The following is a 23,796-nucleotide window of genomic DNA, read 5'->3' on the forward strand; positions in this document are numbered from 1 at the left end:
GGAATCTGTTGGAAAAGTGAGGGTTTTCTGAACTCCAATATCTGTTGTTCTGGCTGTTTACATAGCCCCTTAGGTGAAACTATCATCATCGGAGAAGAATACAAAATCAAACACCTGAACACTATACCAAATAAAATACAAAAACCATTGACAGTAAAGTAGTCCTTTTCCTCTATCAGGTTCACAAAGCTCATGCACAATATGAATGCAATACAGATGCAGTTTCAGCCTGTTTGTGGCTCTGTAAGCACTCCCTAACACATTCCAATTTGCTGACACAGCTTTTGTTTCGACATTTTTGGTGAATGTGGCAAGGGTGTGCAGATATATTCCAATGAGGTATCTCTCGACGCTGAAGGTCGGACAAGACACTCATATTCATTCACACTTGCGGGTTTTCTGAAACGAGCGACTAAGTGTGAAATCATTGATTTTTTAGGTACCATTGTATCAGGAACAGCTACCCGAAAGTCTTCATAACATTTTAAGAAACATTGTGCTTTGAAGTAACTTTCAAGAATAAACACATGTTCAGTCTGGGACTAGTGCATATGTGTGGTGTACACAATTCATTCAACACTGACATCAAAAGGGCATGAAACTGCTTGGACATCACGTACTATGCATCTCTGCCAAGGTTATCCATTACTAGCATAGATGTTCCCACTGGTAAGAAACACGATTTCTCACCACACTAATTTTTTAGTGCTGGCTCACCCAGTATTTTAGGCATATTCTGACAGGAAACTTCTTACAAGTTCTAAGTAGCAGGTAGTATGTTTTTTCAAATTTTAGTGACAAAGAATTTGCTAGGATCAAACAATGGAAAATCCAGGATGGAATGTAACAATATTATGAAAAAGAAAGTTGCTACTCACCATGTAGTGGAGATGCTGAGTTGCAGATAGGCACAAGGAAGAGACTGTCACAGAGTAAGATTGCGGCTAATAAGGCCATTGTCAAAAACAGAAAATGCACGCAAATGCAACTTGCACACAGGGTGGTCAGAAAAAGTGTGAAATGCTTGTAGGGATGTTACAGGGCAGGTTGTACTGAGACATAAATGTTAAGAAAGAAATTCGATACGTTGCTCTGTTTCCAAGTTATTTACCATTGAAATTAGCCAATCTGGGCATCGCGCGCGTAAAATCAAGTTTCAGCTAACGAGTCAAAGCACTCGTTGGGCAACACCACCCCTGGCAGGCCGCTAAAATGTATGCCCCGATTGGCTAACTTCAATGCTAAATAACTCGGAAACGGAGCAATTTCTTTCTTAACATTTATGTCTCAGTACAACCTGCCCTGTAACATCCCTACAAGCATTTCACACATTTTTCTGACCACCTTGTGTATATATAGTGAGTAGCAACTTTCCTTTTCATAGAATTTGCTAGGAACCATTTATTCATGTCCATGAAAATTCCATACCCGATCTTCCTAAGATTACACTTGATTTGCTACTTGTTGCGATGTTTGTATCATCTGCATACAAAATAAGCTTGACATCTGGTGATGTGGCAAATTAAGGGTCATTGATACACACAAAGTAAGGGTGGTAATATGGAAACTAGTGGGATACAAAATATGTAAATAAATCCCAGTAGCTTAATAAAAGTTTCTTTCCTAATGACACCCTTTGTTTCATGTCAGAGCTACAGGATTTGAACCATTTTTCAGCATTTCTTGCTACATTGTAATATTGTAATTGACTTACAAGTATAAGGTGATTTACGTAGTAAGATGCCTCTGATGGATCACAAACTGTACCAGTAGCCTGTAATTTATTGTCTAATTAATTAAGTCCATTCTCACTGTATGTGTAGATACCCTTCTCTATACCAGAACCTTTTAGAAATCTAAACTGCAACTTTGACAATATATAATTTGTTGTCAGTTGGTTAAGAAGACTGTTGTACATCTATTGCCTTTTCTGATATTTTTCAGAATGTTGGCAAAAGTGAAATTGGATGGTAATTTAGCAGTATTTCTGTATCTCCTTTCTTAAACAAAGGCATAATTTCATCATTTTCATCCATTCAGGAAATATTCCTCACTGGGTAAATGGCTGTCTGCACAGGCATCTTAATATGTTACTAAACTCAGAAGCACACTATTTCATTAACTTGGTTGATATTTTATCATAATAACTAGAATTTTTGATTTTAAAGAATTTATAGTGGACATATCCAGGATGGAATAATGACAATATTATGAAAATGGGTACCTTATCTTATGCACTATAATTTTCAAGCAGTTAAAAAAAATTTCCATTTTTATTATTAGATTGCCAGATTAAAAAAAAAAAAAAAACTCAGTTTATAAAACTGAACTGACCTTTAAAATCCCTGAAAATTGTCATCTAAACTTTCTTCTTCTTCCTCCTCCTTGTCTTCATTGGACTCTTCGTATATAGGATGGTCCTCATAGTCATCAAGAGAATTACTTACGCGGCACTTCTTGAAAGGTTTAACAGTAATGTCTTCTCTCACTCTAGACCATGACTGTTTTGTGCACTGACACACATGTTTGACTGTAGATCATTTTAAAGCTTCCTTTGGCATTAATTCATGTTGGATTTTGTCCATCATCCATTTGTTCCATTCCTCTCTCATATACACATTAAAGGGTTTATTTATCGAGACATCAAGAGGTTGTGTTATGGAGTAAGTCGTCCTAGAATAACAAGAAGTTCTTATTTTTCTGTCTCAATTTCTCTTTCACAGAATTTTTCAAATGACTGCTAAACTGATCTAGCACAAGAAGAGATTTCTCTTAAATAAAGCACCTTCCCTCCCTCCCATACTCTGTTAATCCATAATTTCATACCTTCCAACCCTTGTCATGTATGTGAAGAACACCACCTGGTGGTATTTCAGAAGGTTTTGGCATTGTTTTGCACTTGAAAATGATCATTGGATTTAATACCATAGCACAACATGAAAGGATAACAATGTTCGTGTTTTTCATGTCCACTTGTTTTTATAGTTACAGTTTTCGTGGCAACAGTTCTGTTAGTCAGCACACCAAATGTCGGAGGAGTTTCACTTATATTTGCTGTTAGGCTTAGTTCCGCTCTGGTTTTCTTTTGATGTTGAATAATAAAGTAATGGAAAGATAATATTTTCTCTCCATTTTCTGAGATATTTTGGTTTTGGTTCAAATTCTAACCTCATGATGCTTCATAAACATCTAGCATGAACCAGCTCCACCCTTAAAGTATGTTAAGTTCCACTGTAGCACTAGCTTATGAGGGTGTATTTGAATCATTTTTGCAGTAATTCCAATGCCATTTTGAGGGTGTCCTTGAATGCATTTCCATATCTCATCTTCTAATTTTGGCCATTTTGCATTCAGTCCACTATTTGCACATTTATTCGTACTCATTTTTTTCAGTTCTTCTTGACTAGCCCATGAATCATGAATGGCTTTTTTTTCTATTGGTGGAGAGTTGAAATGCCACTCAGCTCTTCTGTTTCCATGTTGTTCTGCATATGCTACTACTTTCAGTTTACAGTCCACATCATATGAATATCTTTTATTTTTTTCCATTACATAACTAGCTGTTAACAAAAATATTGTACTTTTACTGATAGCACAAATCACTTTCAATTTAGGCATGTCTTGACTTCCACGTATTTTCTTTTTAATGGAGAATACTACGAACAAAGGGAGGGAGTCGCCATGGGTAGCCCACTCTCACTGGTGGTAGCGAATTTGTACATGGAGAACTTCGAGGAGGAAGCCCTGGTGTCATCCGAATGGAAACCTACTTGCTTTTTCTGTTACGTGGACGACACGTTCGTCATCTGGCCACATGGTATGGATTAAACTCCTTGACTTCCTTACACATCTAAACTCCATACACCCCAACATCAAATTCACTATGGATACTGAAACAGAGGGTAAATTACCTTTCCTTGACATCTTGGTCAAGAGAAGGGCTGACGGCACACTAGGTCATGGGGTTTATCGGAAGACAACGCACACTGATCTGTATTTGAACGCAGACAGCTGCCACCACCCTTCACAGAGGAATGGGGTACTTAAAACTCTAGTACATAGGGTGCGCGCTATCTCTGATGCAGAGAGTCTACCCCAGGAATTGGAACATCTGAGAACTGTATTTCGAAAAAATGGGTACTCAGAGTGGCAGATTCAACGTGTTCTCCACCCAACCACTACAGCACAACCTGTGGAGATGGATGAAATCACAAGGGAGGAGGTAGGCACTGCGTTTATTCCATATACAGGCGCACTCCGAGGAAAATCGCCCGCATTTTGAAGAAACACCGGGTCGGAACTGTGTTTTGTCCTCCGAATAAAACTTGTGCACTGGTGGGGAGCGCCAAAGATGACCTCAGTTTGAGGAAGGCTGGCATGTACCAGATTCCGTGTCAGTGTGGCAAGTCGTATATTGGTCAGATGATGCGTACCATCGAGGATCGATGCCATGAACACCAGAGGCACACTCGACTGATGTATCCGAGCAAGTCAGCGGTCGCTGAACATTGTTTGTCGGAAAATCATGCTATGGAGTATGAACGCACGAGGATTCTGGTACAGATGTCGAGATACTGGGACAGCGTTGTTAGAGAGGCCATCGAAATTCGCACCAATGACGACCTCATAAACCGTGACTGTGGCTATAATCTTAGCAAGGCTTGGGAACCAGCGATTGGGTTAATCAAAAGTAAATTGAGCAAACGTATAGTTGTGACGACCACGGCGTACAGAGCCATCACACCGACGTCTTCTCAGACGCCGGCGCAATCTATTCCACCGCGCGACCATGGCGTGGGGCGCAGACAGTGGAGGGAGCGCGCCGCGGGCGGAGGGTATTTAAATCGGCCGCCGCCGGGACCGAACCCAGTTCCCTCTGAGCAACCATAGCGTACGGATCTCCGTGCCGGCACATTCACAGGAGCTCAGTCCGTCAGTTCACCTGATGATGGCGACATGTATGATCGCCAAAATATTGTGCCCGTTGGACACTGTAGACCGGCAGTACACCTGTGGATATTTTGATTACTTTCAATTCAAGTTCAGACTACAATGATGCACAATAGGCTAGAAAGTGTTTTGCATTTGTGATAGCGGGGAAGGAGAGAGACAGTGTTAGCAAGCTTGTGAATCCTTGCAACTCATGTTCATTGCATGGGTGCACTGCTGCTGCCAGTTTAATCCATTGTTGCCATATAGGGGTAGATTTCCCATGGTATTGAATGTGGCCATTTTTTAAGACTCGTGGGAATTTTAAATAAAAATACTGGACATTTTTATACTCGTTTTGAGTATAAGAGGCATCTGAATTTTGGAGGCGAGTTTTCGAAGGAAAAAGTGCTTATTAGAGTCCATAAAATAAAGTAGTTGCTACTCACCATATAGAGGAAATGCTGAGTTACAGATAAGTACAAAAAAGCTTTCAGCAAACAGGCCTTCATCAGAATTAGACAAGGCAAATGTACACATGACCACATTGTCTGGCTACCAAGGCCAAACTGAAGTCTGAATTCTGCTGAAGGCCTGTCTGGCCAAAATCTTTGACAGTCTTTTTGTTATGCCTGTTTGTGATCAGCATCTCCACTATATGATCAGTAGCAACTATTCTTTTCTTAATATTGTTATTATAATCGACATATTTATATTACTGAAACTACTTCTGACAACTGGCGAGAGATAGTACACGGCAGCATCTACTGAACCTAACAACCCTGCCTTTTCAGTAACAGTTATGAAATGATCATTGAGAGTTTTTGGCTTATTAAAACGTTTTGCAACGCCACTCAAGTCTGTTACTAATGTATCATTTACTCTTAGTGTTATCTGCTCCTATTCATGTCTGGTTCTGCCAGTCTTCTCGTTCACTATATCCCATACTGGCTTTATTTTGTTATTTTATGTGATTATCTTTTTCTTATGATGCATCTGCTTTGATGTCCACATTATTACCTTTAATAATTTGCAATATGTCTTGTAATTAGCTTTTACTTCAAAATCAGTGCTGTTCCTGGCTGACAGACAGTTTCCTTTTTGTGTTACAGCATACCTTTTTTCTTGAGTAATCCATGGCTTTATTGTAGACTTCGGTCTAGTTTGGGTTAGTTTGTGGGGAAAACAGTATTCATATAAGATAAGGACTGTATTAATAAAAAGTTGTATTTTTCGTTCATGCCATGATCACTGTATACATATCCTAAAAATAATCAGTTTTTGGCGTACTCACAATCCTCTTGATTTCAGATTTAGTGGATTTTATATCGTTTTCATTGTTAACATTTAACAAAAGGAACTGTATGTAGTGGTCTAAGAGACTATTGACCTATCTTTTGCAATTTAATTTTGTTCATTTGACTGTTTTAGAAAGATATTATGACTGGCTGTTTCTGAGTCATTATCTAACCTAATTCAGAAGTTTACAGTGGGATTTAAGTTGACTGTTAGTGTTACTGACTGTGATAAATTCTTACTGGAAGAGTTTGTAGGAAAATCTACATTAAAATCACCAGCAACCACTATTTCTTTGATTTACCTTCAGCCTGCAGGTGCTCAATACATACCATCTATTATGAAGGATTTATTGTGAAATTCTACCTCTGTTGCACATACTTCCATATACTGCTCTAGGCAAAATTTTTGTATTTCTGTGTTTTTAAATTTATGACCATTTCTGAGGAATACGGCTACTTGTTTCATCATTTGTGCTGTACAAACATGAAATACGAACCTATATCCCCATAATACTTAACATATCTATGCCAGTAGTCACATGATGTTCAGAGAGGCAGATTTTCAAATGACTTTGATCATTCTAATTCGTCAGTTAATTTTACTTCTTAGTCCTCAAATATTATGATGCAATAAGGATAGCTTGCAGTTCACATTGACCGAGATAAAAATTGGGTGTACACAAAATTTTTTGCTTATTGTTGGAAAATTTTAGAGATGAATGAGCAATTATCATTCTTAGACATTGTTGTGAAGTGAATGTCAGATGATTCACTTGGTCCCAGTGTATACCAGAAGCTGAGCATTGCCTCATAATTACAAAATCTACAGGATGTCTTTCAAAAAATGGGTATTCCACGTGTGTGTGTATGTGTGTGTGTGTGTGTGTGTGTGTGTGTGTGTGTTGCTGTGTGGAGTCCTACAAGAAAAGTGAAAGGCAGTGGCCATACAAAACACACATGCTACTGGCCCAAATGTGTCTGGCGATACCAAGTAGGACTAACAAGAAATATTGAATGGAGGACAGCGGGAATGGTCACAGGCTTGTACAACTTACAGATGAGTATTCTGCAAATGTTGAAAAACCTTAACTGGCAGGTGCATTAAAACATGCCTCAACTATTCTGTTTTGCCTCTTCACAAAGTGTAAAGAACTATACATTGAATAATCTAGAAATATACGTCAGCTTCCTATGTATTGCTCCCAAAGAACTAATAACGATTGGTAACATTCACCTATTTAAGGCATACTTAAGACAAATCAACAATAAGTTTTGGGACACACTGCTCTCATCAGGTTGTCAACACTAGACACAGATAGCTAAATCACTTAAACTCCAGCCACACATTTGCGGCTTTCATGAGATAAAGTAACATAAAAAACACATTGGACTACGGATCCTCATCTTAATTTAGGACTGTCCATTTTTTCCTAACTGTCCCATCAAACTTGACAATCGCACACCAAGCCATGTCCTTATCAGCTCCCTGCATCAAGTGTGTCCAGTTGATACTTTCGCTGTTAGCTGTGCATACGGTAATACCTCAGATGTTGCAATTCGTAACTGCACCCAGGCACTAGAAGAAATGTCAGCTGGACACTCGTGTTGCAGCCAGCTAATGAGCAGACAACGGGGTGCATGGTTGTGGGGTGTGATAGGATGGTTAAGGACAGAAAGGGACAATCTTAAAGTAAGATGAGGTGTCATAGTCCAATGTGTGTTTATTTCTTATCATGAATGTATCAGATGTATTGTTAAGAGTTTGTCTCTTAAGCCATTTATCTTCACTTTTGACAGCCTGACAATGAGATCAGCTTCTCTTGAAACATCTTGTTTCGTTACATACGTTTAAAGTGATAAAACACTACCATTTATTATTTATAAAATTTAGCATCCTCTACTTCATATCTGAAAAATGGCTAATGACAAGCACCCATCAAGAGCACGAATACACGATTAGACTTGAGTGTAGACATTTAAACAATCATTTTCCTACCCTTCATATGTGAACTGAACAGGATGGAACAATAATGAGTATCTGTGAAATATATCCTTTGTCAGGTACTTCTCAGTGGTGTGAGGTAACGGGCAAGCTGTGGCGCCCTGGAAATATTCTATGTTTGAAGTTGAGGAGGCCACTCAGGATGCTCGTCAAAGCCGCAGCTTGTTAACAACCGCATGATGCCGCCCAATAGCTGGGACCACGTGGTGCAAAACGTTAGCCGAACAAGAGGGGTAGCCCCAGTGCACGGTCCAGCCACGTGGCTGGGAATTCCGCTGTGCCGAGGATGGTGTTTTGTGTCGATGAAGGAGATGCCTATGCCGGGAGTGCCAAAGATGGCGGACTTTGTGAAGCCTTAATGGCAGACATTTCACAGTTTGTTTAGAAATTAATAGTAACCAGATTAATCATGATACCTCAAAAAGAAACAAGTACATTACTATCATTTGCAAGAAGATTCTGATGGTGTAATCAGATTTTCAATATCTTTATTAGTTTAAAGTTTAGTATCTGATGGTAAATTATGCAAGTAACACCCAGCAATGAATTTCCAAAATATAAACACTTCATCTGGTTTTGTCAATCACCATGTCTTTAGAAAGCTATTAGTGTAAACCTAAATTGGTGTGAATTACAGGCATGTAACTTAAATAGTACATGAGTTATTGGAGGCTCATGAGTTATTGGAGGTCAAAGTGGCCGATTACTATCGATCACGTCAGGCCATAAGTACTCCACAGTTACACGAAAAAACGGTTGCAGCATGCTTATAAATATACTTATTCATCTGTGTCTTTGATTATATCCAATATATACTATTAATGAATAAATTGGTTAAATATTTAGTGTGTTGTAGAAAGCACGGAGACATTAGGCTATTGGTCTACCTTTTGTTACTATTCCTTTCATATATGTTTATTTAATTTGTTTATGTATTTAATAAGGTGTATTAGAGCATGTTTATGGTCCAGCTGTAGGAATATTTATTTAATTTCAAGTCATTTAAATGTAAATCCAGTATTTCGAAAGTGTTTTATGTTTGTGAGTGCACGTTAGCTTGAAGACGTGGAGGAAGCGCTCTAGCCAATCACAGCGCTCGTTACTAAGGGAGGCTACTACCAAAGTTCTGGCAGGGTGGGAGTGATGGACAGGACTGGGCAGGACATGGGAAGTGCTGTACTCGACGGCGCGGCAGACATGGAGTCGGCGGAAAAACTTGGACAGTGGAGCAGTTTGTGCATGGTTGCAGAGGATAGAAATATTTCGGAATGCTGACCTGTGCTCTTGTGTGATTTCTGCTGTCTCTGCAGTGAAGTCGTAGTATGCATTCAGAAGTGAATATCTCGCGAGCTATGTTGTATAACTAATTACGTGAAGTAGGAATCTATTGTTTCCATGTTATTCAATTTCTATTTTATTTAATTGCTGGACCATCGACACCAATAAGTGTTTTGAGAAATATACTGCATTCTCAAAAATACTTCTACTATCGTACTCATCATTTAAAATCGTTAAGATAGTACCTGCAGATTTTATTTAATTGCAATCTTTCATTTATAAATTTATATGTTACATTCATAATTCGCAATCGCCTAGTGATAGAAACCTTCGACCATTCGATTCGTATGTGTATTCTTATCGTATACTGTAGACTAAGCAGTATTTGGCCTGTAATGCGGCAGCTATGTATCTCAGCCCCTAGACAATGAAACCAGCCAAAACTTTTAATATCACAACTCTGAGTCGGACGATGCATAGTTTTTTATGAAAGCCCGCTATGGTTTGCGGATTATGGGTGTAGATGTAGATTAACAATGCAGAATGTGCACTCCAGGTTGTCAGGCTCATAACTGGACAGAGCTGGTGATGGTTTTTGATCAACACCTCATTATATATACTTTAAAATGCTGTCACAGGCCAAATCTCATACACAGCAGGCAAAAAAAATCAGAGTTACTGTTTGCATGTAACCACTATAGAGGCAGTACCGGCAAGTAACAGATAAGTCTCATGCGATACACACATTCAGCATGTCACTGTATCTGTCCTTCGCAATGTAATTTAAGTAATGAACATGGACTGTGTGATGAGTATCAAGAAACAAACTTACTTCCCTCTGCTGTTTCAGGTTTACCTGCCATCAGTGTTCCAGTGAAGCTATCCAAAAATGGTCTACCACTCAGTTTGCAGTTAATGGCACCCATGTTCAAAGAAGATACGTTGTTTCGCACTGCTAAATGGATTGAAGAAAGTTTAAAATTTCCTGCAGCTGAACTAGCCATGTGAAACAAATGCAGTGTTACAAAAAGATTCAGCACCACTGTTCTTTGATTTTTACTTTATCCATAATGGATATGAGACAGGTCAGTAAAATCAGTGTTTAAATGTAGGCTGAACCACCTTTCAAACAGCAAAAACACTTTTAAAAAATTTTCTACAGTAATTGTACAAAGTGATAAAGATAAAATATAAATAAAGATATAAAAAATTTGTAGTCAGTTCCCTTGTAACCGTCTCTCCTTAAAGTATGTTTAACATCATCCATCAACAGTTTTTCACTTGCACAATCTGTACAGCTCCAGGAAAGGCACATACAAATATAAACACATAAGTGATGCAATTGAGTACTTCGTGTACGCAAATGAGAAATGAAAGAGACACCAATGATCAAAGTTAATGCACATCCCTATCAAGATATTTGGGAGTTCGAATCCTGTCATGCACATAATGTTGACATATGGCAAGGAGGGTTCTGGCAGAATGTAAATATTTAGGAGTTAAGAAGACCGCTAGAGGCATACACAAAAGAGAATGAAAACTTTGCCAGCTTTCAGATGAAATTCTTGGATGAGCTAGAGTAAAAACACACACACACACACACACACACACACACACACACACACACACACACACACTCACACACTCTTAATTGTGCCTTCTGAACACACAGTGCTGAGCTTGATTTCATTGTACCTGCTGAACACACAGTACTGGACTTGCAGTTCGGGAAGTGGACCGGGATGCGATTGTTCTGTGTGAGGGTGGGGTGGGTAGAGGTAGAGGGAGAAAAAGGTGAGAAGTAAAAGAAGGGGCTAGAGTTGGGTAGCTAATGGCTCGAGGGAGATAATAGGTGTGCAGAACAGGAATGCTGGAGGAAGAGGCAGCACATGATGCATGGGTGCCAAAGCAGGCGCGCTGCAGCACACAATGAACATGGCGTGAATTGGAAGGGGATGATAGCACTACAACATTACTTGCAGGTACTTGCTATTCCGTGTAGCACATCCCAGTGAGTAAGAGCAATGTGAAGCTGTTAACAGATCCCATGGCTCCATCAAAAGGTGTTGGCTACCTTTTGCAGGTAGAGAGACAAGTTAGCAAATGGATAAAATGTCCACTGAATTATAGCAACTTTATTTACATTTTAGAATGGTGGCCTCATACTTACTAACAGACAGTTTTAGCAGCACTCCCAATTTCTTAGTAATAATATTCACTAAAATAGCGATTATTTATAGCACAATATCATTGAACTAATTAAATCATATCAATATCGAAAGTCTGAAAATCTACACAAGTCCTCTTGTTACCCATATCTCTAAGTTCACAAAGTCACAGTCCGAAATTTGTTGAATTTGCGGCACATGCCGCCCAAACAACAACCCACCAAAACAAGGACCAGTGACCAATGACCACATGCCCTCCTGAGCATGCTTGCTTGTAAACTTGGTCACGTGACCACCACTGGAGTCAATGTAGTTGCTGTACTTCTGAGCACCATCCAAGTTTTATACTACAATTTTCATACAAATTTATAACATAGGCCAACAATGGAAAAACGTTTTTGCTGAAAATACCTTATTTTTAAGTTTTTTAGGGCAGGAAATCCAAATATGATACTTGAAAAACTCTATCACCCACTATTTCTTGACATTTTACAGTTAGATTTATTAAATTAAGAGACTTTTTTAAAGAATTTAATAGCTTTTACATAGTTAAAATAATTTAGAAAAGAGGTGTAATGAATGTAGATGACATTGGTAGCACTGTTGAAAAACATTTACTGGCAAAAAGAGGTCGATTCTGTTTTTGTGTTAACAGATGGCGTTTTGTTTACTGTCAACTTAACCACACTTCCCTGTTCCCTGTACATGTGCTCAGTAGAATGTCTAATCGTGGTTGTAAAAACTCTGCTGACAGTTATTGTTATATTTGTAGTGAATTTGTGATTAAAAAACACCAAAGAAACATTACAGACTTTGTGAAAAAGTTGTATCTATCATACCTTGGATCTAAATTTGGTGATCTAGATAAATCTTGGGTGCCACATAAGGGTGTTATGTGTGTGTTGAAGATCTGAGAAAATGGTCCAAAAAGGACAAGAAAGCCTTTAGATTTGCTGTTCCTATGATAGCCAAGAAATCATTCCGATGATTGCTACTTTTGCAGTGTTGATATTACTGGTCATAATTCGAAAAACAAGGAAGGTAATAAGCTACGCTAACCTTCCGTTCACCATCCGACCAGTAGGGCATGGTGAAGATTTGCCAGTTCCTGAACCACCAGATGATTTAAATTCTATTCCAACAGAAGTATTTTCTGATGTACAATCTGATTTAAACGAACCAGATAATGATCAATTCCATTGTAATACAGAAAGTCTAGAGCCCAAATTGTCTACTCAGACCGAGCGTAACGATTTGGTTAGGGATCTGGGCTTAATGAAAGAAAAAACTGAATTGCTTGGCTCTAGATTAAAAGAAAAGAACTTATTGGCAGTTGGAACCAGCATATACATGTATAAAAAGAGCGAGCAGCAATTTTTAAAGTTTTTTCAACTAGAACGTGATTTAGAGTACCGCTCAGACATTCCCGATCTGATGAATGAGTTTGGTATTGAATACAAAAAGGAAGACTGGAGGCTGTTTATTGATTCATCCAAAACTAGTTTAAAGGCTGTTTTATTACACAATGGTAACATGTATGCATCTATACCTGTTGGACATTCTGTGCATATGAAAGAAAGCTATGAAAACCTAGACGTAGTGCTAAATAAAATAGGCTATTCTGCTCATGATTGGATGATATGTGGTGATCTAAAAGTAACATGCATGCTCCTTGGTCAGTGAGGTGGCTTTACCAAATTTCCATATTTCTTGTGTGAATGGGACAGTAGGGCTAGGGATCAACATTGGTGCAGAAAGAACTGGCCTGTGAGGGAGTCTTTAAAACCTGGTGAGAAGAACATTCTACGCAAAAACCTTGTAGATCCAAAAAAACGTACTCGTACCACCTCTACATATAAAGTTAAGCCTAATGAAACAGTTTGTAAAGGCTTTGCCTAAGGATGAACCATGTTTTAAGTATCTCTACCAAACGTTTCCACACCTTTCGGAAGTTAAACTAAAAGAAGGCATCTTTGTCAGACCTGACATTAGAGAATTGATGTTTGATGTTAACTTTGAATCCACAATTATCTTAAATGAGAAAGAAGTATGGGTATCATTCTAGCAAGTTGTTACAAAGTTCTTAGGACATGGAAAAGACCCAGAATAGTTTCTATTATAGTTACACTGTTAAAGAAGTTTACAACTTTAGGATGTTTAATGAGCCTAAAAGTTCACTTTTTGAACAGTCACCTTGATTACTTCCTGGACAATATGGGAGATGTTAGTGAGAAGCAAGGAGAGTGTTTTCACCAGACCATTAAAGTGATGGAAAAACGATAAAAAGGCCACTGGAACACTAACATGATGGTGGAATACTGTCAGTCACTTCACTGAGAAGTTCAGCGAGTGACTCGTCATAGAAAAGCTACACAAGAAGCTTCAATGAAAAAAGAGAAAGAAAATACAAACCAATTCCAGCTGACAAGTGAAACCTCTATTAACACATATCATTGTTTTGAGTAGCTTACTGTAAATACAAACCATGCTTATGTTGTAACAAAGCATTTCATTAATTTCCCCGTTTACCGTGTAGCATAGGATTTTTATACTATGTGATAAAAAGCCTATTGCTCGAAAAATATGGGTGATGCAAAAAAAACTAAGGCTAGATTTGGATTCAGCTAATAAAAATATATAAAGATCAGCTATCAAAGCTTAACTGCTAAGTGGGGTATGAAGTAGCATCATCACTCGGCTATATAGTTTATATAATTTCAAGAATTATTATTATTATTATTTTTATTTATTTATTAAGTAGCCACCACTGGTTATTCTCAGGGTTTCATTCAGGCTTGATGTCGACTTTCTTTGTGTGGCAACTTCTTAGCCAAGCTTGGGAGCAGTATTCAGCAACAGAATACACCAGGCTAAGAGCTGAAGTTATAAGTGTGGATGCATTTGCACCCCGGGTTGTGCCACATAATTTGTGGATTATGTTGTTCCTAGTATAAACTTGGCTGCGGTGTTCTCAAAGTGCCTTTTACACGACAACGTTCTATCCAGTGTGATGCCCAGGTATTTCAGGTATGGATTGTAGCGGAGGAGGTGGTTGTTAAAATATACTACTGGCTGCTTATTTGCTTGTCAGTTGTTGAGGTGGAAACTGAACACTACAGCTTTATTCATGTTAGGAGTAAGTCTCCTGTCAGCGAAGTATTAGCCCACCATGGAGAGGTCCTCTGTGCGTGTATTGCTGGCCTCGTCTGTGGTTTTACTGCAGGCAGCTAGTGCTAGGTCGTCAGCATAACCATTTTTCTTGGATCGTGTTTGAGGCAAGTCAGAGATATATAGATTGAAAAGAGTAGGTGCAATCACTCTAACGCTTTGGATGACTTAAAAGTGGTGAAGTATGTATCTAAACTCTGACTTCTTTAACAATATGACTTACTTGAGATTGTCAGCCGACTTTCCTTGCTGCAGCAAACTCCTTTTCTCTTCTTCTCCAAAGTATATTTACCAGGAACAGGAATTTCTCAAGACTCTTTCTGCTTATAAAAATAAGTAGATGTACACAGTTTCTTTTGCTTCACTTAATGATGTATATTTAAACATCAAACTTTTACAAATCTCATTCTCCACATAACCAAACATTGTCAAGTAAGTCTTCTCGTGTATCCAAAGATTAGAAACAAAGTTCATGTACACCTAAGAGAAAGTTGGCTGAAAAACCAAGCCCATTCTCATCCTAAATCTGAATTACGTCTTATCCTCTCCAAGTCCAAAACGAGCATCCATTTAATAATATTCCAACCATTCTTCCTTTTTTCTCTACATAGTCAAAGTTGTAAAACAGTATGGAATAACACAGAAGTTCCTTGACTCTGCCGTGTTCTTTCATTAAACTTCCATGACACGACCGGCAAACACTTGTTGGTGCCATTCAACCACTGCGTCTACAGTCTTCTTACTACACACACACACACACACACACACACACACACACACACAGGCGACACGCGGTAGGTAGGCTCTCTCACACTTATATTGAAAATATCGTGTTTGAGACAGTAGAAGGCCGAGTGGTTCTAGAATTTACATGGAAATTCTCAAAATGCTGACAGTATACATTGAGTGATTCTTTGTTATCCAGACCGGAGTATTCATTAGTGATCCAGTAAGCCTGACTAGCATTTAGGAAACATGAGACTTTATTTTTATTTTCAATTGTAAACTTAAGGTGTTTGTGACACTTGAGTAATCTGTTTTCTGTTTTCATCTTTAATACTACCTTTTCTAAGTATGCATTACTTCTAATATTTTATGTAGTTTGGAGCAACTCTGGGCAACATAAAAGCATTCCTTCTGACACTTGTAAACTTACATAGCGCGTAATAATGCTTGTTGTGTATAGAATTCAAACTTATCAGAATAATCCCTATAAAATGTGTGACTTCTGTCATGATACTGTCCTTTTCCCCTAGCATCAGTACCTGTACCTTGCCTGTGGGTTGACCATATGAGTGTACTTCCTCTATCTATTCTGGTAAGTACTCCCCTTTTTACAACATCCCTATTCATTAGGCCACAAGTCGTCCCATCTCCATGCAGGTACGCCTGCCCTTTATATTCAGTAAGTGCCGGGTACGCCCCCTTCTTATTTCTGAGTAGGCCTCATGGTTCATTAAGCCCCGTATACATTTCTATGTACACTGTAATTAAATATTTTCTAGTAAAGATAAAAAATCTATTCTACACTTCGCATTTACTTCTTAATACTTCATCTAATCCCTGGAGTCCTCCACTACTTTTCAACTTCTATATGCTTAATAGATTCCATATCTCTATACTGTTCAGTAGGCAATATGTTTCCATACGCTATTCAAGTCCCACTACCCTACAACTCCTCAATTTATCAGAGTATTTGCTACACTGACTTTTCTTAAATAAACGTCGTGAGTACTTCAATCTTCCTTGCGTTCTCGTTCCTTACTCATGCGTCCTTCTTACGTATACTCGCTCAATGTGAAATCGTCACAGGTGTTTTTATGTGTGTGTGCGGTATATAGGCTATATGAAATTGTCATAGTTCTTGTGTGTGTGTGTGTGTGTGTGTGTGTGTGTGTGAGAGAGAGAGAGAGATATGGTTTTTTTATATAAATAGGCGATGTAGAACCAGCATACAAAAAAAAAAGATGTGTGGATATTCCTGATGTACACATATCTTTCCCCCTACAACACTTGGCGGTTCTCACAGCTTTCTCATCTGTTACCTCATTGTTTGTGTATCCGTCTCTCTTAGTGTGTATGTAGATGTGTGTTCGTATAGTCTGATTCTTCGGCCTTCTTATCGAAGATAAGATGTAGGTTATTGGAAACCAGGAAGGACTTCTGCGATAGAATTAGATGAATATGGAAAGAGGGAAAGATAGATACGTACTCAAATGAAAAGTAAGAAAGGAAATAAATAAAAATGGATACCAAGATCGAAGAAGAGAAAGAAGATAGCCCCAAAAGAGGAAACCCTTCCCACCCCCTTTTACCAGGATCCCTACCTAACAAGTATTGAGTGAGAAGCCGGCGGAGGTTTGGTGTTAAATCGTCTCCTACAGAACGGACATTCCTACCTTCACCCTTGAGATCCCCCGAAGGAAATCTTAGCAACCCTATGGAAATGGCAAATGGTGGAGAATCAGGCACACTTGTTCGTGAGCGTCATTCTGAGGGGTATGGTGTGTGTCTCGTGTTAGTCATGATTTGTGTGTTTTTGTAAACCATGCTTTTATCCAAAATACTCACTCCTTTAAAAACTGATACAAACCCTCCCATCTACATCACATCTCATAAATAGTATAAAATATTCTATGTGAAACAAATACTAACAAAGAGATAGAGGGGCTGGCCAGTACTTACCTCAGCTCAGTACAGCCGATAGATACACATAAAACAGAACTGAAAATTTACATTCCTAGCTTTCGGAGCTTTGTTCCTTCATCAGGGAGGAGAGAGGGGAAAAAAGGGAAGAAGGGAAAGTGGATTCAGTTACTCACAACCCAGGTTATGAAGCAACAGGGAAAGGTAAACAGGGAGGGTAGCAAGGATGGAGGCATGGTTGTCAGAGGGAAGCCAAAGATATTCTACTCTAAGTACTGTGCCAGCTTCAAACCAAAGAGGATGCATACAGAAGTAAAGAGGTATATAGTATAAAGATAAACACAACTAGTAGGATGAAAAGAAGCGTGAATGGCTAAAGAGGAAAGGGAAAGAGGAGAAGACTGAAGCGTGAATGGGAGTGAGGTTGTTTAACGTAGGTTCAGTCCAGGGGGATGGCGGGATGAAAGGATGTGTTGGAGTGCAAGTTCCCATCTCCGCAGTTCAGAGGGACTGGTGTTGGGTGGGAGAAGCCAAATGGCACATACGGTGTAGCAGGTTCCTAGGTCCCTAGAATTATGCTGAAGGGCATGCTCCGCTACTGGGTATTGGGCATCTCCTAGGCGGACAGTTCGTCTGTGTCCGTTCATGCGCTCAGCCAGTTTGGTTGTTGTCATGCCGATGTAAAAGGCTGTGCAGTGCAGGCATGTCAGTTGATAAATGACATGTGTAGTTTCACACGTAGCCCTGCCTTGAATTGTGTATGTTTTACCAGTAGCGGGGCTGGAGTAGGTGGTTGTGGGGGGATGCATGGGGCAGGTTTTGCAGCGGGGTCGGTTACAGGGGTAGGAACCACTGGGTAGAGAAGGTAGTCTGGGAATATTGTAGGGTTTAACAAGGATGTTACGGAGGTTACAAAGTAGAAAATCTAAATCTTGTAGCCTTTTTGCTAAATCTTGGAAAGTATCATTCTGCTTGTTACTAAGGTCAGTGAACAGTTGGTTTACATGAATGTTCAAGGAACTTGTTAATTCTTTCTTTAAATCTAATGTCAAATTTTCAACTTTACTATTTAGTGTGTCAAATTCAGTCTTTAGTGAACCTATATTTGTTGCTTGACTATTCAAAATTTCACTCTGGTCATTTAAACTAGAATATTCCAAAGTTATTTCTTTCCTTGAAACTCTAAGTATTCAATCGAGAATTTAAAGTTTCATTTAATTGTAACCTCTGGGCTTCTAGTTTTCATTTAAATGAGAACTTATTAAGCCTAATTCTTTCCTTAAAGTCTCTGAATCTGCCCTCTGAGTTTTGATTAAACTTACTAATTCATATCAGTCTTACATTTCTCTACTGACTCACAAAGCCATAGCTGGTTCTTTAGTTTCTTTGATTTGTTTCACGTTATCCATATTATTATGAGCTTTAGATCTAGCAGGCATTTAAAAACTTCACTCTGAGTATAATACCTACACCTATACAATTCACTCAACTGTTTATCCAACTTTACACTCGGACAATAAAGTACTGTTTTACACTCACCCGGCTTAGAGTTTAGGCTGCGTCGCCGAGCGGATGTGGAATCAGCACCGGTGAGCAACAAGTGGTGCCAGTAGCGTTGGATGTAGGTTTCCGCATCGACGTCAGTGAGCGGATGTGGAAGCAGGTTAGCACTGATGAACAGCAACTGGTGCCGGCGGCGTCGGATGTTGTTTTCCGCATCTGTGTCCTCGCAATGCGTGTGAGAGCTGTCTACTCCCCACACCGGATCTTCTTAGTCAAATTGTTCTCGGCTTATCTCTTCTTAGTCTAATGTGTCGAGATCTTCTCTCTTTTCTTTTAATGTTATGACTTCCTTATGTCTCCTTTTGTTACATTTACTGATTTTCGCCATTTGATTGTTAGGCTTAGTCCAGTTTCTCATAGTGGTTCTCTCGCCCTGTTATCCTGGCAAAACACAAATTTATACTGAAGTTTGATATCATAAAGGTCTATTAACTGTGAAATTTTCAGATTTTTAACTTGTCCCCCAACAAAGATGTTGCAGGCCACAAAATGGAAAAATTGTAAAAAAATCCATTTTTAAAAATAGTGTATTTTTTAAAACTAGAAGCTGCTCACTATTGATACTCTATACAAAGTAATTGTACTATACAATGTAATAGCAGAGAAAATATTAAAGCTGAGAAATTAATCTTTCTTTGGAAAACTACTGTTCAGCAATTGAGTTTTTTTAATTTGTGGCTGACAACTTTGAACTATTAAAAATGTATTAAAGAAAACATTCAGCTGAGTGACAATGATGTTAATTTGAAGCCCAGAGTGTGTTGAACTAAATGCATTTTATCTGAAAGGCTTAGGACAATCCACTACTGAATAATTGTAAAAAATGTAGATGCTTGCAAATAAAGAAAAAAGCAAGCGGCCTGGAACAAATATGGCCACCATTTCAAAATAATAAACAATAATTTTTGTAAAAAAATATTTTTGTGACTACTAAACATTGGGTGATTCACCCATCAAATATAAAAATTTTCTGAGATTGTCAAGCAACCAGTGCTGGACAAACTTGGTTTTGATTGACCCTCGCCTCAATAAGTTAAAATGGCACTTGGATCTTCTGTGTTGTATTTTGAGGGACTGAGTATTGTGCATCAGGAGCTTGAAAAATCTGGCAGTAGTGATGTTTGCATGTATTAATATATTAAACTTCAATTATATACCAAACAATATGAACATAATACAATGCAATGACAAGAAAAATAATACATTTTGCACAATGAATATGATGTTTTTCCAAGATGAAGTCCAGCTCCCCATCAACCCCATCAATATCATAATCTACTGAAAGATTACTGTAAACATGGTAGCATCACTCGGAATGAGATGCATAAGAGATGCGATGTCATCCAATTTTGGCTGTGATATAGGCTTTCCATTAGGCCAAAAAGGTAACAGGAGCGATGAGAAGTTTACTCCAGTCTTTGAGCGACCAGCTCTTCTTTTTTTGACATCAACTTCAACAAAATTCTATCTAATTCTGTATTCATAAATACAGAGAAGAGTGTGCTCTTTAAGATTCTAATCAGATGGAGTTGCAGCTAGCTTATTTTGTTCTGATGTATGTCTTGTTTCCTATTAATAATACTCTTTAAGTTGTGTGGTTCCTTTGAAGTCAAGTTTTTGCATCCTATGGACCTGTAGGGGATTCTTTTTCCTTGCTCTCTGCATTACACAGATGTAATCTTCTGGAATATAGAATCTATCCTGCATCTTCAGAGCACATTCTACATCACCAAAGTCACTTATCATTAGGCAAAAAAGAATGGCCTGAGATAAGATATTTCAGTGTAGTTGCCTCCAAAGAACTATGCTCTTCTAGAATTGCTTTTAAGATTAAAACCTTTTTTATATTACAGTTTTGTTCCCCCACATGAATCTGACCACAAAAACAAGTCCTACTAACAGACAATGCATACCGCATTTTAATCTTTATATTGGCGACACTGGTTTACTATGTACTCTGGCTAAAGTGCTCTCTGCTGCCAGTAGGTTTTTGTATAAATACTGACATGATCTGAGTATTAGCACGCACATGTTTACCTTGACGATGATTTAGATCAGAATATTTTAACGGTATGTATGACTGCCATACATGGCTATAAATATTTTATATTTCATGCATCACTAAGACTTGTATAGGTTTAATCTTAATTAATTGAACCTGGTTGCTTAAACAATATTTATATTTACAACAGATCTGAAGATGGCGATAAGTCGAAACCGGTCATAAAGCGTAAAGAAATCTATGTGATCAAGACGGACTGTGAAAATAAAAGTGCTAATTGTAAATGAGTTTAATGATTTCCACAAGAAAATTAACTCACTGTTGAACAATAAAAAAATGATGACATGCATTTCTTGATCTAAACATCAAATGGTAGGATTGCCTTCAAAGTCTAAAGGACCCGATGACAATGGATATTGTATTATATGATAACTCATGTCATCCAAATGACCAAAAAACTTTCCACCCTTCAGGGCTTAGTAGATAGAACATTTAAAGTCCTGGTGGGTAAACAGGACACAGTGACTGAGCTGAATATTATCAGACAACTAGCCAGAGCTAACAGAAACCATGAAAACATAATGAATAAGGAATAATTTAGAATAGTATGTTGATAAATGCTATACATCTTTAACAGTTGTAATGCGATGTTAATCGGTCAGACGGATAGGTACTTAGTCAAGGCACAAGGATTACACAGACACTTCTCAGCTTCACAGTATAGAAATGTCCACCGTAGCCATACACAGCCATGAAACTGGCCACCCTTTGTTGGGAACTGAAAAAGGCCTCTCAATTTCACACAAATAGGATAGGGGTAGAAAATTGGATCTATTAGAGATTACAGTGCATAGCGGGAGAAATGAAAATTAAATGAATAGATCTTACGAGATGCAAACAACTTTTTAAAAAAAATTGTAGATGTGTTATAATATCAGTCTTCAGTTAGCTACTTTAATTATAGTAATACTGTCGCCAGTCTTTTTGCAATGAGATTTGTGGGGATGCAAATGATCTATGTTCGTTGGTGTCTCTGTGATCCCTTTTTTGTGCATATGAAGTGATCACTCGCGCTGCTTATGTGTTTGTATCTGTGTCTTTCCTGGAGGTCTGTGGGCCATCATTGAATGAATAAATGATAAGCACATTTTAAGGAAACCTGGTTATGAGGGAAGTTACCATTAATTTTTATTATTTTTTATTTTTTTATTTATGTTTTCATCTTTATAACTTTTGTGAGATTCTTGTGGAATGATTCTGTTGGCAAAGTCTTTCTCCTTCAAAATGTGCCATAGTTAGTGCTTTTGCATTGTGAAGGGTGGTTGACTCCACATTTTCATGTTGAATCTTCGATTTGTGTATACTGGTAGCTTATTAAGTTGCTGTAGAGAAATGTAAATGTATATATGTGGCAGATACATTTTCATGGAACTGTCTGGTGTTGGTGAGGCTTTGGGAGCAACAGTGGGACTCGCTCACTGTGTTTGTCAAGAGGAATATGGCCTCCCTGGCTGGTGCCAACAGTCTTCGACATCAAGAAGTTCGACCCATGTACCACCTGGTCTTAACTTGGTTCAGCGGCTGTGTAACTGAGCATCTGCAACGTTAGCACTGCTTATCCAGCAATGGTATTGTTTGGCTGCTCCTGTCACATATCTGACCACCTGTCAGCTTCTGGTACACTGAACACCCAAAGTTCTTCACTTCCCTCTTTAGAATTCCCCAGAGCTGTGTGAAGGAAATTTAAATTATTCTCTGTGAAATAAATGATGGACACACAAACTATGAACAATTTCTCCGCTCTTGATGTATTCTAACCAGGATAATTACACACACACACACACACACACACACACACTTAACAGTCCTGAAATCACACCAAATAATTTCCAACATAAAATTGTGATGTAATTCTGGTGTTCCCTTGCAAACATGTATGATAGTAAATTTCACAAAGTGTTTGATATATATTTTGTCAGTGTTAACAGCCAAACACATTTAAATGTACATATGTATTATTTGTCAACTATTTATTGAACACTGGATTCCTTAGGTTGACATCAGGAGACTCAAAATACTTGCAGGTTTAAGGGAACAATCCAATACTTATCTGGGTACCTGTCGTCGAAACAGTGAATGATGTAAATTGTTTTATCTTGTAGCTCCTCCACTAAGGTTCCCTTCGTTGCAGTGTCAAGCAATTTGTGACGTGCTAACTACAGAAAGATTTATGTGAAATAAAAAAATTAACTTCAAAATATTTATTACAGAAATTTCAGCATAACGAAACTCGGTCTTGACATCGCATAATCTGATGCAAACATGTGTGGATACCACCACTGATACTTATATATAGTTACTATAATGAAGGTCAAGTTCATGCCTTTTTATTTGAGGACATTTCATAAATTATAAGTATAGTTTCACATTCCTGGACAGCTGATAAATAATTCCAGATTTGTTTTTGTATGGACTTCCATGTGCGATGATAATTTAACAGAAATACATTTACTAACTTGCACAAATTTGATGTCTTATTTGTTCAAACAATGCTTCAGATGAAAATTTTAATTACTTCAATATTATCTAATAGTATTTTGTTCCTACTATGTTTTTGCTGTAGTTTTGTTGTATGCTATTAATACATTGTGAATGCTGGCACAAAATTTGTAAGTATACCAGTCACAGTGTTTGTTTACTTCACATGACAACTAATAAGTCTTGACAGTACAGCATCCATCC

At 38.2% G+C, this 23,796-nt stretch overlaps 1 protein-coding gene across 1 annotated transcript in view; it reads left to right on the forward strand.

The window, feature by feature from the left end:
* LOC126481113 (glutamyl-tRNA(Gln) amidotransferase subunit A, mitochondrial) overlaps positions 1-23,579 on the forward strand; it is a 154,408-nt gene extending 130,829 nt beyond the window's left edge. Inside the window, exons 9-10 of the mRNA XM_050104646.1 lie at positions 10,358-10,592; positions 22,470-23,579. Of these exons, the coding sequence (XP_049960603.1) occupies positions 10,358-10,515 (158 nt within the window). The 3' untranslated portion in view covers positions 10,516-10,592; positions 22,470-23,579. The remainder of the gene's footprint in view (positions 1-10,357; positions 10,593-22,469) is intronic.
* Positions 23,580-23,796: the final 217 nt, after the last annotated feature.

The sequence above is a fragment of the Schistocerca serialis genome, chromosome 5 (genome assembly GCF_023864345.2).
Source record: "Schistocerca serialis cubense isolate TAMUIC-IGC-003099 chromosome 5, iqSchSeri2.2, whole genome shotgun sequence".
NCBI classification, from domain to species: domain Eukaryota; kingdom Metazoa; phylum Arthropoda; class Insecta; order Orthoptera; family Acrididae; genus Schistocerca; species Schistocerca serialis.